General features: G+C 34.7%; 2 protein-coding genes across 3 annotated transcripts in view; both read right to left on the minus strand.

The window, feature by feature from the left end:
- LOC140040687 (mothers against decapentaplegic homolog 4-like) overlaps positions 1–6260 on the minus strand; it is a 32728-nt gene extending 26468 nt beyond the window's left edge. For both annotated transcript variants that reach the window (XM_072086797.1, XM_072086798.1), the window contains exons 1-3: positions 5917–6260; positions 3630–3924; positions 1592–1766 (exon numbers count right to left, since the gene is read on the minus strand). In XM_072086797.1, coding sequence (XP_071942898.1) covers positions 1592–1766; positions 3630–3899 — 445 coding nt within the window. In that variant the 5' untranslated portion in view covers positions 3900–3924; positions 5917–6260. The remainder of the gene's footprint in view (positions 1–1591; positions 1767–3629; positions 3925–5916) is intronic.
- Positions 6261–7187: 927 nt separating this feature from the next.
- LOC140040694 (uncharacterized) lies at positions 7188–11426 on the minus strand. The gene is made up of 5 exons (XM_072086819.1): positions 11283–11426; positions 10453–10533; positions 9396–9552; positions 8421–8883; positions 7188–8117 (listed from the first exon to the last, which is right to left on the minus strand). Exons 2-5 carry the CDS (start codon positions 10518–10520, stop codon positions 7909–7911), a joined length of 897 nt encoding a protein of 298 aa, XP_071942920.1. The 5' UTR covers positions 10521–10533; positions 11283–11426; the 3' UTR covers positions 7188–7908.
- Positions 11427–17080: the final 5654 nt, after the last annotated feature.

Here is a 17080-nt window from a genome sequence, read left to right on the forward strand (position 1 = left end):
CAGCCAAAAACAATAAAAGGCTGAAAAATTACATTTACAGAAAATAATAGCTGAAACAGTACCGTACTGACGCGGGTATAAGCCCACCCCCCTTGAACATGAAATCATGTCAAGTTTGGGGGGTTATACCCGAGGATCCAAAAATGCAGATCGTCAAAAACAGCACATGTACACTGTATTCTACCATGCGAGTGAGCGCCCTCACGTGTACGACGTTGCCTCTAAATACACGAGGTGTAGAGTGTCGGAAAATTAAGCTTATAGGCCTAGGCTAGTTCGTGTAATTTATCGTAGAATATCTTATTTTAAACATCAATTGAACAAGAATTTATCAAGCAGAAAAGCAAGTATACAATGTTCGTTAAATAGAAATGTACCAAAGAAATTTAATAAGCTTGTTTATGGCAGCCGATACCAAATAGTGGTTTTCCGTTTTGGTGACTTATAGCGTCGTGTGTGAAGCGATCTTCGACCGCGATGGAGTGTAAACAAAACAGGACCGCTAGGCCTCATATGGCCTAGCGTATATTAGCCTAGCTTGGTTATGATCAAAGGTAGGTGTATTCGGTGTATGGACGTCGCCAAATACAAAATAATGTATTACGACACACACTGTAGATCTTCGAATTAATGGGTGGGCTTATACCCGAGTGCCTCATTTTTCATGAAAATTAGTCAAAAGTCGGGGGTGGGCTTATACCCGAGTATGGGCTTATACCCGAGTATGGGCTTATACCCGCGTCAGTACGGTATTTATTTACATTACGTTGGTGTTTTTCTATTTTTTTAAAACGTTAACATTTTGTGTGGTATGTTCGGTTAAAAGATGGTGTAAATTATGTATGATTTTCATAAAACCTATCATGTTTTATGCTTAAATTGAAAGTGGGTTGATTTTAATGAAAATTTTGCATAATAATATAACAATAGTTAATTAAGGAAGGTGCAAAGTTTCATTGAAATTAAACAATTAGAATACCATTTTGCCAAGGCGTAAACTGAAACGCCCTGTTTATTTCTTTGTATTTGTCATTTCCTGGTACGTAAATTTAAAAGCATTTTTCTCAAAACACTGATTGTAACAGTCAAAACTTTAGACTGGAAATAGACATGGTATCAAGATATTTTTTTCAGCATTTTAAATCTTGGATTATGTAGTTTTAGTAAATTTGTAAAAATCTCAATTTTGAAAATTCCGAATTATTTCTGCTTTCCCTTGCATGTGCCACATTTATGATTGACTCTCCCAATACTCTCTAAAAAATCTTTCAAAACAAGATTTTCTTTTCTACATTTTCCCCTGGGAAATTATTACAAGGTCATTCTACGCCATGATTTTGGTAAAGTTTTGCAGTGCTATGATGTCATACGTCCACTCATACTCTGTCCAGAAAGCATACGGCAAAATGTCACATGCAAGTCAAATTCCCCATGTGCATATCCTAAAAATGACGTCATAGGGTATAGTATCAGTTGACATAGCGAACATGCAAATTCGAAAGTTCCCCATTTATAAAAATATAACTGCTCATACAGGTATTCAACAAAGAAATTAAAAAAGAATGTACCAACAATACATTAAATTGCTTACCTATTCCTGGTGAAACAATACGTTCATAATGATATGGATTAACACATACACTATCACACTTCAAATCAAAAGCATATTGACAGAATTTGAGGTGTTTAAGTTCATTCTTATGCAGATCAGGCCAGCGCCATATCCTCGCATAAATAACATGGGGAAATCCTTTTCTTCCAGCAACCTAAAAATAATTTATTTTTTATTGACCATGTTAATCAGCAATTAATTTATTTACAGTTATGGTACCTGTATGCTGAATGGTGTTTCAGAATGGGTATTGCTAAACACCGCAAACCTCCAAAAAAACATAGCAAACCCCACCGAACCAACATAAAAGTGATTGAATCATGTAGTGTACAACCCACTGGGTATATCAATGTAAAAAAAAAATTAAATTTCTACTGTTAACAACTTATTTTTGGGGTAAAACATCATTTTTTATATAGATGACAAATTTCGTTTTTGTAAAAGCACAAGTTAACGGAGTACTTACTCGAACGTTTCATTTTTTATGTTAGTTCGATGGGGTTTGCTATGTTTTTTTGGAGGTTTGCGGTGTTTAGCAATACCCTTCCAGAATGTCTCATTATCTGTATTTTAAACGGTACTGTATTTTAAAGAATTTAATAGTTTCATTAAATCGTAGGTTTATTTCGGTTTACATGGATGCAAATTGCAACACAAGGACATAAGCGCATCACAAGTAATCTGACTAATCACAGCATGATGGACCATCCAAACTGTCAATTTTGATTGGTCAACTCACTTGTGTTGTGCCTATCAGGGGAAAATTTCATTTTAAAATTTGTTTAGCAATATTGCTAATCAAACTTATTTTTTTTAGTCGAGAAACATAGTTTTGTATTTTATTTTTTGCTAAACAATTTTAGAAATTTGTAGCAAAATGGTTGTTTTGTATAGCTTTTTGCTATGCTACACTGGCGAAATTATTCCTTGCCTATGTTATTGTGCTACAAATATGACTGTAGCAATCTTATTATTTACAGACTGTACTGTATTTGAGTACTGTAAGTGTAACTGTATTTGGGTTTGCATCGAGAGCTGTGAATAACCCCCATACTCACAGTACAAACAATCTAACTACTAAACATCAACAACACACAGTCCCAAATACGTATAATACACACTCTAGTGCATACTGTACATTACCCTATCTGTACACTTTTTTTTTCCTATTTGTATTATCAATGTTTATCTAAATATAGTTAAATTGAATACCGTTTATTTCGGTGTATAAGTCGCACCTGTGTATAAGACGCACCTTATATTCCATCAAAACAATGTTTTTTTAAATTGTAATCAATATTATTGTAATAATATATTTTGTTATATCTACAACGGCGTCCTTTATTTAGGTTTTTTCTTACCTAGGCTCGGCCGTGCCCAGCCTCAACAAGTTCTTTCTAACTTGTTATTCATGAGTTTTGCACCCGCAACAACATCGAGTGCATGACCGTGTGTGTAACACGATGTACGTGTGTGGGCTAGCCTCGCTCGATCATTTCGAGAGGGCGCACGTTTTCACGGACAATCGTATTCGATTACTATCTATGTATCCGAGAAGTGTGTACGCTAGGTCCATGCTATAATCACCTGGAGAATATACTAGTTGAATACCGTACACCATGTGGCCGCCCAAGAAGGGCTTGCGCTAGGGGTACGGCGGTCGGCGATCGTGCGTATAACTATAAATAAATACTATTCCAATCGATCGTACGTAAACGTTTACAAATGAAATTTATCGGAGCGCCTAAAACCGCTCCATAATGAACAAATCTTTTTATCATATTTAGTATAACATCATGCTAAAATGCCTTGAAAACTAGGCAGAAGCAGGTTGCCGTTACGTTAGTATACTGTAGCTAGGCCTAGCCTACTCAGGCCTAGCAAACGAGGTGATGATAGGCCAATATGTACAATCTGTGTGGTGAGGCATTTATGTTCGGTGTATAAGACGCACCCTTAATTTAGAGGTCAAATTTGCGTGTCAAAAGTGCGACTTATACACCGAAATATACGGTACCTGTAAACGTCCATCTAAGGTCCGTTGAATAGTTACACATTTACTAGGGTGAGCTCCATTAGTTGTTATAGCTGTGATTAAAGTGTCAAGTTCATCGCGTTTTTCTTTCAATTTCTTAACTAAACTTTCAATAGCACGTTTAGCAAAACTTTCTGGTTCCCCTCCTTGCCTATGGCAGATTAGACTGTGTACAATACTTAGGCAGGCATCAGCACTTGTTGGAGCAGGAGCCAACATCTCTAAACTTGGATTAAATCCTTGGATTGACATCTACAGTATTTCTCTCACAATGTACCTGTAATTGGAACATAATTGTAAATAAACATGACTGTGGTAGGACAAGCAGAAATATAATTTTATCATAATTTTAAAAAGTGGAGTTTGATAACTGGATGCCCATGGTATGAATATAATTCTTGTACAATAAAAAAAAAAAATTTTTTTTCTTATTATTATATTGTTTTACTTAGCTATACTACTGTCAGTGTTACTATTGAGTTGCTAAGTGTCTCGATAGCATTGAATTTAATTTGGTCAAATTAATTCATCAATTGTTTTTGGCTGCACTGTCATTCCATTGGGAAATTAAAACAGTCAAAAATTATTAGTAAAAAGGTTCATCTGGATCACTGTATAGTATTTTAAGTAAATTTTCTTTTGGATGATCCAAAGTCGAATAAAATTCGTAAACTTAAGTTTTTTACTCTAGCTTTCGCTGGTCAACGACGCAGCTTAATCATGAGTGAGTCTCTGTGACTTGGACTTGTTACCATTAGATCTGGTATATGGTATAGCGCCATCTATAGATCGTTCAGGTTTTCCCAAATGGGATTGTTGGGGTCTCCTCTTTAGTAAGTTGTTGTACAATTTTGGGAGTTCCAAATCGCCGTCGTCTCTGTTCATAGTGTTACCATGTTTTCTTATTTTTATTTTACAGTAGAAATATGTTGATAGCCAAATTAGTTCATTCGTCAATAGGCCTATAGTTACTATGAGGGTTTTATTTTTATTCCAAATGGCCTATTTAGGCCTAAATTTTTTAATAAACTTTGTTTACAGATGGTGACCATAAACAAAAAGCAAATGCGGACAATAAAGGGGCCCTCAAATACTATGATTTAGACAAAATAGGCCTAGCCCCAGGTCTTACTCTTAGTCACAGAAATCAGCGTACACATGCAGCTGGCCCCAGCCTGGCAAACAATCTCATATACCGAGGCTTTAGTTTATAGAATGGTTATAGAAACGGTAAATTTCTGTATTCTAGAAATAAAATCAGCATGTTTTGGCCTATCAATAATAACAGACGTAGGCCTAGGCTACATTTAGTTTTGTCACACGACGGGGATAATAGCGATGAATGAAGAAAATGTTAAGCCGCCGGTTGATCACTGTTTTCGCGATATGAAAAAAAATCTCAAGTCCTTATACGATGACGTCACACAGGTACCAGCACCCCATTGGCTGACTATGACGTAATGCAATTTTACCGTACCTTTAGCAAACGAAAGTTAGGATACGGTACCGTATCTTTAGTGGGATATGACCGGTTGGGCCGCCGACAAGTTGAGCCGCCGGTGATTTCTATGAAACGCCCAGTGCATGCATCTTTTACGACATTTCGCGTAGTGATTAGGATGGTGTCCTAGTACATAAGTTCATGGTCTTGGTTTATTGTGTCATGAAAATAAATAATATATAATTTCACATTACAATTAACAACACAGCAAAGGAAAGTAGTAATATTTAATAATTTAATTGTTTTTAATCTTTCGAGGAAAAAATTCAGTGCACTCATCTCATAATTTTTCTCGCGTGTAGGCCTAGGCCTACCACGTAAAGTCACGTTGTCTCTCAGGATTAATTAATAGAGTATTAACATTCTTCGAATGAGGTTAAATAAATATTATTTTTTATTTACTAATCTTATCATATTTTTTTTATTGAATTTTGCAATGTTAATACACAAAATATTTTACTAAAAAACGTGATTTTATATTTTGGAATCTACAAGTCAGTAAAAACCATGATATATAAACTGTTGAATGTACATCGTTTAATATCCCTAAAATATAAATAGAACGAGCACCGGCGAAAGTTAACATTTGGCGTTCCATAGAAAATAACGTTTTTCTGGCGGCGGCTGGCTCAACTTGGCCTAAACTAATCCTCTTTAGCCACGGCGAAAATTAAAATACTCTAAAATAAAATCCGAAATAATTAGCCTTAGGTCCTATCCTATGAATTTATATTATAGGTGTTGATACAACAAGCTTCCTAAACTTACCACAACCAATAGCGTATTGCAAAACTTCAACAGATTTAGTATGTTGTACGCCCGCTAGGCCTAGGCCCTAGATACTATAGGCTAGCCTAACAGAAAAAAAGCAATTCTTTGGAGTTTTGGTACGGGGACAGACACCGTCCAGACACTGTCTCACCACCAGGAAAACACCATCAACACGCTTCAATGTCATTCGCTTGCCGAAAGGAATACATTTTCAAATGTGTACTAGTGTAAATGCTAGCAATAAACAACTTCCTGTACTTCTGTTTTAAATTAATGATAGGAAATAATACTAAATTGACCCCAGAAATTTAAGCCAAAGCGGAAAACAAGCTTGAAAATACGGCAGCTAGACCAAGCGACTACATGTAAAACGCATGTGTGTTTATCGGCCAATCAGGCTTTGTTTACACAACACATTAGCCAATGGGCGGATAGAATAAGCTCTGATTGCACATTAACAACTAACAGGACAGACCATTTCTTTAATGAGGCGCTCTAAAATTGTCTGGTTAAAACAAAAGCTATTTTCATTATCTTTGCCTATACGATCGAACACAATGAATTTCTGAGAACGCGTAGACGATGAATCCTCATTTTGTATTTTAAAGATAAATTATATAATTGTTCGCTTAAAAATAATTGTACTGTATTTGTTTTGGTGATGAATCAGAATATGCCATTTTAAAGGTCACATAATATTTACTTTGACCAAAAATTGGATAAAAAAAAAACCCCTATTATTAAAAAAAAATGTAATTTAACCTTAGTCAAATAATTTTGTCAGACAATTGATTTTTGGTTAAATTTAACAGTTTATTATGTCTTTTTTTATCAGGTACGGTAACTTCATTGGTTTTTAGATAGGCCTATCCATGAATAAAATATTTTATCATTGAATATACGAGTAACAATATCGTATTTATTCGATGAAGATTGATCAATTTGACTATTTTTCAAGTGAATAACTATTAATATATTCAACAAAAAAGGGGGAAACAGTAATTACAGTATTATCTAATCTGAATTTGGAGATTGCCTCTACCCATATTTGAATTGCATCACACCGGACACAGTATTCAAAGTATGGTGTACATAAAATGCATAGTCAATATTGACTATACCCTGTAATGGTAAAAGGTACAAAATCAAAAATATGTGAAATTAAAAAAAATCAAAACACCTGAAGGTGGTGCTATGTAGCTTGTTCTGTAATCTTTGTATACTGTATTATGTGGAATTCTTTGAATTAAGAAAACAACATACAAATAAAAAAGTATCTTTAAAAGTTCAGCATTTAATGTTATTCATCACTTGCAAAAAATGTTTATGGCACAGATGATAATTTTTTTTAAAGTCCTAGCAAAACTCTTATAGTTGGCCATTTTATTAAAACTGCAAACACATACAAAATACAGTATTAAAGAATAAAACATGTTCTTCACAGTTTATGTATTGTGAAATGGGTACCTCATATCCATGCAACTGAAATATGATTATGTAATTGCACAGGAAAAAATGGTTAAAAAATCCTCAATTAAATATGGACCTGATGCAATACACAATAAAAACAGGTTTAATAATAATAATCTATGTCATTTAATGTAACTTACAATTAAAACTATACATTACAAAGTGTTACATCCCTGTTTGCCTATAATTACTGGAAAAATATTAATTAAACAGTTTAACAAACAATTGTAATCTATTATAGAAAGTAATATGAACATAAAATAATAAATAAAAATTACATATAATTGTTATTATTATGAATTATTGCAAGATGGCGTAATTACAATGCTAACAATTGTGTTGAAATAGATAATATAATTTAAAAATAAACAATGAAACTAATGAACACAGATTAAAATAAAAAAATTAGAATACTTTGATCTTTTACACTACAAACATACTTCCTAAAAAATGCTGCTGCAGCTTACTAAATTATAAAATGTTTTAAATTACTGTACTATAAAAAGTGTGAGAATTTTATTAGTCACTTCCAGCCTCTGCCATGTAAGCATCTATTTCAGCATCTAAGGCTCCCTTGGTTTTTGACATGTATGCATCTAGTTGATTATCTAAATCTTCTCGTGACACAACTGCTTGACGATTCTGTCCACGACCGCGCCCTCTACCAGGCATTTTTCCTCCTCTGCCTCTACCTCTGATATTCTTGCCTTTTCCTCGTATTCCACCACCTGAATATAAAATATTAAAATTATAATTTAATCATATAAAAAATAAAGGCATATCCAAAAAATAATGAGGCCCAAAAGAAAGAATGGGGTCAATGATTTAAGAATTTTTAGGGCATCAACATAATCGATTATATCCCACCTACTAAATTAGGCAGAATTAAAAAACAAATCTACAGTAATGTAATCCACGTATAATCCTACTCCTTCATTATTGCCAAATTTCATTAGCAGGCTCTCCGGCGGGATTATACTTGGTCATGGTAAGTCAAAATGTAGAAGCAATTATAAATAATGACTAATTACCCCGAGCACGAGATGATAAAACACCACGCATCCCGCGTCTGTTTTGAAAACCACGTCCTCGCATTCCACGTGCACCTCTTGTTCCTCCAGATAATTTGTTGTTACGTGCACCACGCCCACCACGTGACCATGACATTCCACCTCTGGTCATCCCACCCCTGGTCATTCCACCTCTGGTCATTCCACCTCTGGCCATTCCACCTCTGGCCATTCCACCTCTGGCCATTCCACCTCTGGTCTGCCCACCTCTGGCCATTCCACCTCTGGTCTGCCCACCCCTGGCTCCACGCATTCCACCTCTTGCCATTCTTTGACCACCACCACCTCGTGGGGTATTTCCTTGAGGTATGTTCCGGAATGCTGCTCGACCTCCACCTCTCACACGTCCACCACGTCCCCTTACACCCAACCTTCCACGGATACCTTGTTGGCCAAGGCGCTGTTGGATAGATTTCTGGTTTTGCTAAATAAAAATTGTATAAAAATAATCATTAATCGTTTTCGGGTAACATGAAATTAGAATGAATTAAGACATTTTGGGATATTCAAAAATAAACCTCACTGTCGATGAGATGACAATGAGATAAAGTGACAGTGAGATGAGGTGAAAATGAGATATGTCGATGAGACGACAATGATATAAAGTGACAATGAGATCAAATGAGTGAGATGAGGTGAAAATGAGATATGTCGATGAGACGACAATGATATAAAGTGACAATGAGATAAAATGAGTGAGATGAGGTGAAAATGAGATGAGGTGAAAATGTGATGTGGTGAGATGGCAATGAGATGAGAAGGCATTGATTTCACGAAGGAAAAATTTATACAATTATGTGAAATCTTGTGTTTCAGTTATGAAGTTTATGCTAATTTGGTCTTTTTTTATGCTCTTTTGTTTAAATGTCGCTATAACCAAATTTAATGCTGTTTCACAGAAGTATGCCTTCTATGCTAGTAATTAGAAATAATTACTTGTGATGTTAGTCCTAATGCTGCTTTAACTGTTGGCCTGTTTTCCATTTGAAGAGCTAGCCGCTGATTGGCTCGACTTGATTGACGTTGCTGTTGCATTGTATTCAACCTCTGTTGCTGCGTTTGCTTTGGCTTGGACTTGATGATCTTTGTGAAGCTTGATTTTAGAAACAGTTTCAGTCACTTACATGAGCAATGAATAAATCTGTTTAATGTGGCTCAACACTGGTTTACAGTGACATTAAGTGTACAGTAAATCATCATATACAATTAAATGAAACAAACCATATTAAAATGTTGTTTCATCTGATTAATATCATTTCTAAAATACATATATATGATTTCATGAAAAGTAAACATTTAAAGCCATAAGAAGGAATTCTCAACAATATCCAAAACAAGAGTACTGTATTTATTGAAATATAATTTAAATTTCAATAAATACAGTACTAATAATTATAGAATTTCATGCTTACTTGTATAACAGAAAACATTGTGTTCGTGCCAACATTATATACAGGACAATTTTAGCATATTATACATAATCAATATGCATGCCTGTAACTTTGTGCAACCTCTATTTTGTATTTAATCTCATGGATAAGAAACCAGAGAATTGAAACACATTTTCAATGAGAAGTGAATAATACCTGTGTAACCTTGCAAAGGTATACAAGTGTTTTGCACAAAACTATAGCCTTATTATTAGGGCCAAAGAAAAAGTAATTACATAATTTAAATCAAAGCATTAACCATCAACAGCTCACTTAGCATAAAATACAAGGAGCCAAATCTGGTTAAGGCAAGATGCTTTTACTTGTGTACTTTCCTGGGACAATATTTGGCAATGTTTGCCCATGTAATCTGTTCTAATTATTGCTCATGTATATAAATTACATGAATTATCACTGAAGGCACCACCACAAGACATCTATAGTCTGTCTACATCTTTCATACAACAGACAAACAGAGGTCTTACAACATTTGATGCTATTTAACAGTGAACCTTTAATTTAAAGGTTTTTGGTATTAAAGTACGAGATGTCCAGTTTCATACCGGTCATTTAGTGAAACTTTTGTTGTGCTTTTCAGCACAAATTTTGTTGACGGTTGCAGACCACTCATTCTTTTTTGGTTTCTGAAAAAACAATGAATCATGAAATGTAAATTTAAAAAAATTAAAACTCAGCATGCCATAATACTTTTATATAGACTACAGCAGGCCTACATAAAAGGTAGGGAAAGTGGGTGGCCTTATTTATACTAGGGTCTAAGCTAGTAGTAGTAGTAGTACTAGGCCTAAGTAGTAGTACTACGTACTAGCTAGGAGGATTTCGATCCAAGTCGGCCCTAAACAGTCTCGGCCAAAGTCAAGTCGGCCCCAAGTCAAGTCAGCCTCGAGTTGACCAATTAGTTTTTGGCCAAGTTGACGTGAGGCCGAGTTGACTTGAGGCCGAGTTGGCTTGGGGCCGAGTTGGCTTGGGGCCGACTTGACTTTGGCCAAGACGATTTAGGGCCGACTTGACCTACACCCGCTAGGAGGCCTAGAGCCACCAGACTCCTATTATAGGCCTAGAGGGCCTAGCCTAGGCTAGGCCTATATAGTCTTTAGTTTGTAGGTTAGTAGCCTAGCCTAGCCTAGGTAGAGTAGTAGGGGTACGGTTAAAAAATGCAGGCCTACTACTAGAGTGACGGGCAAGAAGTAGAGTAGGTCTGCCTAGGCCTACTCCTAGAGCCAGGCTAGTAGGCCTACTAGGTAGCCTAGCTACACAATCAATATGCGGCCGGCCACGTCTCTCTTTTTCTCAAAAAACCATACAAACAAATCATCTTCTAGGCCTAGGAGGCCTAGACTAGCTATTTTAGGGATTTTACAACATTACATACTATGAATTATACGTCCGGTTCAAATGTGCTTATTAATTTTCTAGACGTTCCTCTCTTTTTTAGTCTTTCCCGTCCGTGTGTGGACGTAGTGTGTGACGACGAGGCGCAGGGGGATCGGAGAAGAGAGAGCGAGTTGGTTGTTGTCGTCGATATGCAGAAATGAATAACGGGAGACAAAATGGCTGGGATACCTTCAATTTGATCCGAACGTGACTGCGTGGAAGAGTCTAGTTTGACGAGTTTGTAGCATAGGCGGCGTCTTTTATGCTCTATCTAATATAATTTATTTGAGAGCTTCTTTTCACTTTTAAAAGAGTGGCAAACTTTGTTGATAATGATGCGTCCAAATAATAGCTTTAAATGAAACAAAATAATATGTGCGTGTGTAAAATAAGCCTTAATTTTTAAAATAATGATATTGATTTAATTAACAATTTTGTAGCTTTTAATACTTAGGCCTACTAGGCCTACGCAGAAAATGGTTTTTAATAATACAGTATAGAACCCCTAATTAATAAGGGGACACTAACCCAATAAATTGTCCCGTTAGGATGTCGCCTACATAGGGGTAGGCCTACAACTATTCAGGAGATACATAAGCCAAAAACGAAATTTGACCCTTAATAGGAGGTTTCGCGGGGAAGAAACCCAAAAAATATACCAAAATGAAAAAAATATTGACTGGAAGAATTGAAAATTTAGCAGTCAGAGTTTCACAAAAAAAACTTTCATACTTATTATCATAATTACTATAACCTTACTAATTATGGTTAAAACAACATTTTTAGCCAAACCTTGAAAAAGTATTTAAAAACGATTTTTGCGGGAAACTCTTCATAGGCTATAGGTTCTAATATGTAGTTGGTTGAAAATTTATAACAGTTTGCTAATTTTCACAATGTTAGTAACGTAATTGTTATAAAACAGTGTCCCTTGTTAGTTTTCAACTTTTGTCTATCAAATCTAAGTAAACTTTTGTAATGAAATTCCTACAGTTAAATAAGTGTTAATGTATGTAGGCCTATATATTAAGACTTGTTTTGGGTGTTTTGTGTAGTAAAGACGCATTCTATTTCAATAATATGTGCCTACTGCTGTAAGGAAAGAAGACAACTTGCAGCTTTATTTACAGCAAATTAGGTCTAACTGGAATTGATGATGAACTACAAAATGTTGATAATAAAGTTTGCAGTACACCACGTATTAGTTCTGAAAAGAACTGTTGAGTTTCTCGACGTTTCGATCAATTATGCTTTGATCGTCCTCAAGAGTGAGAACTTTATATCAACATTTGATTTCGCCATGCAAACCTTCAAACATGACAATATAGAACTACAAAATGCTGCGCAAAGAAATTAAAAATATCATAACAGAATTACAAGAACTTTCAACTATTTATTGCAATGGATGTAGTATTACTGCAGAAGACGACTATAGCTATGAGAATGTGGGCTGTTTAGCCTTTAAAAGAAGTTGGACATTTTTTTATATGATGATGTCAAATGATCAATAACAGACTTATTTTTATCAGCTCCTAATTATTTCTCTTTTCTAGAGTTGAACGATTTTTTATAGAATATAATTGCTACCTTCTTCTCGTCATAATATATTCCCTATCAAAGTTTTGAATTTTACGTAAATTTGTGTAATGTTATAGTTAGCCTATATTTGATGTTTTTTTTATTTGTTTCTTTATTAATCTAAATAATGATGATTTGTAAACAAGTTATTGACACTTTATTTCTTGACTTAATTGAATTTCTTTATTAGGTTTTTGTAAAGTAATATAATGAGGCCAAAATCATATATTTTATATTCGGGTGGCCATACGATGATGTCATAACATCCGAGAGGTAACAATTTTGCATGAATTCATATCTACAATCGAATCCGGGTCACGGTTGATCTCGAGGAGCTATAATAGATTAAAAATAGGCATGATTTTTACAATATTTTGTAAATTTTTAACTAAATCGCGCGCAAATGATGATGAAAAATGGATGGAAATGGTCTAAATTTTTTTTTTATTAGGCCTACTATACTTTTCAAGTAAAAAAAACATGTTTTTATACTCCGAACGACCGTACGCGTAAAAAAGTTCACAAGCATGGGCATTTTTGATATGCGCAAAATGCTATGATTCGCGTAGAAAATTTATTAAAAATTATTTTTGCACATTTTAAATGCGCATGCGCGTGTAACTTTGTGTGAAACTTGCCATTTTTAATCTACAGAAAGTTTAATTCAATTTCTAACGTGTCAATACAAAATTACTTTTGGTTTTTAATCTATGATCGATCATTGGCATTGATTCGCGCGCAAGTCACGTTGCGCAACTCTTATAAAAATAAGAGGTGCACAACTTCACGTAAATTTCGATATGTTGACAAAGTTACGAAATTTTATGTTTACACGTTTTAGAGAAACGCGACAGACAAAAATAGGGTGGAAAGAAAGAAGAATAATACAGAAAAAAAGTTGATGATGATCTCATACTGTCCCATAAATAATTTGTTTGTAATTTAAAATACATGCGTCGACTCCTTCTTCGTGAGGGATATTAGTATACAACGATGAAACAACTAATGTAGCCAGAACAGAATTATTAGGTAAATTTTGAATTTGGTTAATTTTGCGGATAAAGTCCGTGGAGTCCTGAATGTATGAAGGGAGATCATCACATTATGTAAATCATCCACATATACATACATTTTCTCTAAAGCAGTACCATTGCCCGAAATAATGGGTCTACAAGGATTACCTGCTTTGTGGATTTTAGGTAAGAAGTAACATTTATCTGGAACTGGATTAACCTGTGTCAAATGAGGTCCAATCTTAGGATCGATGAGTGTTTTTTTACCATCACAGAAACAGGTTTTTCCACCTTATCTGCAATTTCCGGGTGGGATCTGTTGTTTAGCTGTCTTAAGGACTCCTCTTCGTAAAATGTGATGTCCATAGCGACAGTGGTAGAACCTTTATCAGCGGGTTTAAGCATGTTTAATGATGATACCATTATCATTTGTTTTGAGCAGAATTTAAGTCCTCGGGAAAGAAGTTTTTTCTCTCCTTCGGAAACTCGACAATTAATTTCAACAACTGAATCAGAGGTGTTGCTCCGATTCTCGTTATAGGCCTAAGTCCGAAAGAACCTTCTGTAGGGTTTCCTATAAGCCCTGAAATCATCCGAAGGTAGAATCATTTGTGTTGAAATGACCAAGTCTGCAGGTAGACCAAATGTGTGATGTCCCCTTTGGGACATTACCTTTGATTGCTTACGGCAATCATTGGCGATAATCCTGAGTTTGTTTTGAAACTCGGATGCAAAAAATTCTCTTTTTAACTTCTTGGTTCTAGAGTGAATTTCAACGTCAAACTCTTTGAGGATTTTTCGGCAATTTCTAATTTGGATCTCATTGAGTTGACAGGCATTTTTGTGAAGAAGAGCGTTCCAACGAGACGCATGCCATCATCTGCGAATTGAATACCAGATGTGACATGAACTTTGAGTCCTTTTGGAGTCTTGCATGCACGGATGAAGGGCTAGTGTTTCCCGAAAGCTCTGCTAACTTTTCTGGCTGTTTTACTTTATTGTTTGATTTAGCTTTTCGCTTTTTTTGTATCGCCATTGAGATCCAGTCACTGATACCCACAGCATTTTCAGTATTTTGCCTTTGGATTTATATATAGAGATAGTAGGCCTACTATATAGATATAATAAACTTGGTCATGACATCATTCATTAAGAATAAAATAATTCATATACAATGATAAAAGGTACGTTTTAAATTGTTTACGAAAGGAAAAAAGAGATGAAGAGTTGACAATACTAGAATCTAAATGATTTCATAATAAAGGACCAGAAACGTGAATAAAATGAGAGGAACTTGTTAATCACACAAAAGGAATAGTTAATTGAAATTTATGTCTATTTTCTCTGATTGTGATTTGGAACAGCAATATTAAATAAATTGATCTTTGGAGAAGGAAGGTTGTTGAAAAAATATTGATACAACAATATCAATAATTTCATTCTAGTCACCTAGACTAACTTACGGTACATTCTAATTGTATTTGAAATATATAATACATGTAGTAGACTTACACACCTACCTATTTTTCAGAAGAAATAATATTTAATTGTAATTATTATGTGACTAAAAAGACAGGAGATGGGCATCGCTGGGAGATATTGCTTATGCCTAGCCTGTGTATCGTATCACGAATAGTACTACTGTAGCTCATCTGCTCGCCCCCTTGATTTAATGTAGGTCATGAGACAAATAGAACTAGAACGAAAATACACATCGATATGACAACTCATGCCGCAGTATTTTGAATCAGCTGAAGCATATAATAATAGTTGTTTTTGTGGTAGCCCGTATAACAAAGAGATACTCATATCTAGGCGATATGAACAAGTTGTTCAGCTGCTGCATAGTCAATTATTTACGAATCCTCTAGCCTAAATGTTACGCAAATTAAAAGACGACGCAGAAATAGTTTTTGAGATATGAGAAACCATCGTCATTATTCAACTCAAGATTTCCAACATGATCTGTCGGGTCAATTTTTGTTTCACCAATGTAAATATACAATTTGGTTTTTCCAACTGTTGATGTGATCCAAAAGTATATATTCTGTTTTTTCATTGTTTAATTTTAGAAAGTTATTTTTCATTCAGACACGCAATTCATACTAGATACAATTTTGGAGCGATTTTAAAGAAATGTTACTGTGTGCCATTTGTAGGCTTAAATGAAATATAAAGCTGAGTATCATCAGCATAAATATAGTACAGATCATATTTACTAATTATCACGAATCGGATGTAAATAATTAATTGTAAACAATTTTGCGGCCCAAGCACAGATCATTGTAGTACCGATAGTTTAATAAAGAGCTTTAAGATACATACATGTTGAGGTCTATTTTCCAAATATGACCGGCACCAATCAAGTGTAGGCCTATTTCCTTCATCACCAAAGTTACCATGGTAACAGGTGTACTATTTTTTCGCAAAAAAACGCCATTATTATTGTACCAATGTATAAAACAAAAATTGGCGTAAATTAATTATTGAATTTAGGAGATATTATTTTTTATTTTTCTTAGGGGGGTTTTCAGGAATTTCATAGATGGACAATTTTTTATATTTTTAAAAAGGCTATAACTCAGATGTTAACGGTTCAAAAGCAACCATGGTGTAGGCATGGTTGGTTGAATGGTTGCTCTTGTTGTTTCCATTAAAATTATCGTGGGCAATCATGTAATTTCTGTGTAGTGTTTATAGATAAATGGTTGAAATTTACATTTTCTCATGTTATTTGTAGTATACAGAAATAGGTGTTAAAGAACCTAGTACATCTTTCGAGACGAGTAGGGTGTTACCCCGGTGTACTAGTTCATTCATACACACACACACTGTCGTGGACAGACGTATTGGTGCCAGCCGTAGTTGGCTGCCGATTTCACAATGGTACCCTTAGTGGAGCAGTAGCCTTCAACTATGAAGAAGAATAAAAAAATAGAAGAAGAGAAGAAAACTTGACCCTAATTATCTCTTTAACATTACCCTTAAGATTCAGAATAACACATTTAATTTTGCATTAGGAGGAGTCTAGGTTATGTACAAATATAAATGTAAACCTAAATATTCAAAATATCATTTTTGAGTTAGCCATAAAATAGTAATAAATTATTATAAGTTATTTATGGAGTAGAATTTGTTTAAGTTTAAAAGAAAATATTTTGTTTGAAGGTGCCATTTTAATTTCGTCGGGAAGATCATTAAATAA

The sequence above is a fragment of the Antedon mediterranea genome, chromosome 2, assembly GCF_964355755.1.
Source record: "Antedon mediterranea chromosome 2, ecAntMedi1.1, whole genome shotgun sequence".
Taxonomy (NCBI): Eukaryota; Metazoa; Echinodermata; class Crinoidea; order Comatulida; family Antedonidae; genus Antedon; species Antedon mediterranea.

Coding starts and splice junctions, on each gene's coding strand:
- LOC140040694 (XM_072086819.1), bottom strand. CDS start 10,520: ATGAGTGGTCTGCAACCGTCAACAAAATTTGTGCTGAAAAGCACAACA. Junction 9,553..10,452: donor AAAGTTTCACTAAATGACCG/GTATGAAACTGG, acceptor TCTAAAATCAAG/CTTCACAAAGATCATCAAGT. Junction 8,118..8,420: donor TTTATCATCTCGTGCTCGGG/GTAATTAGTCAT, acceptor TTTTATATTCAG/GTGGTGGAATACGAGGAAAA.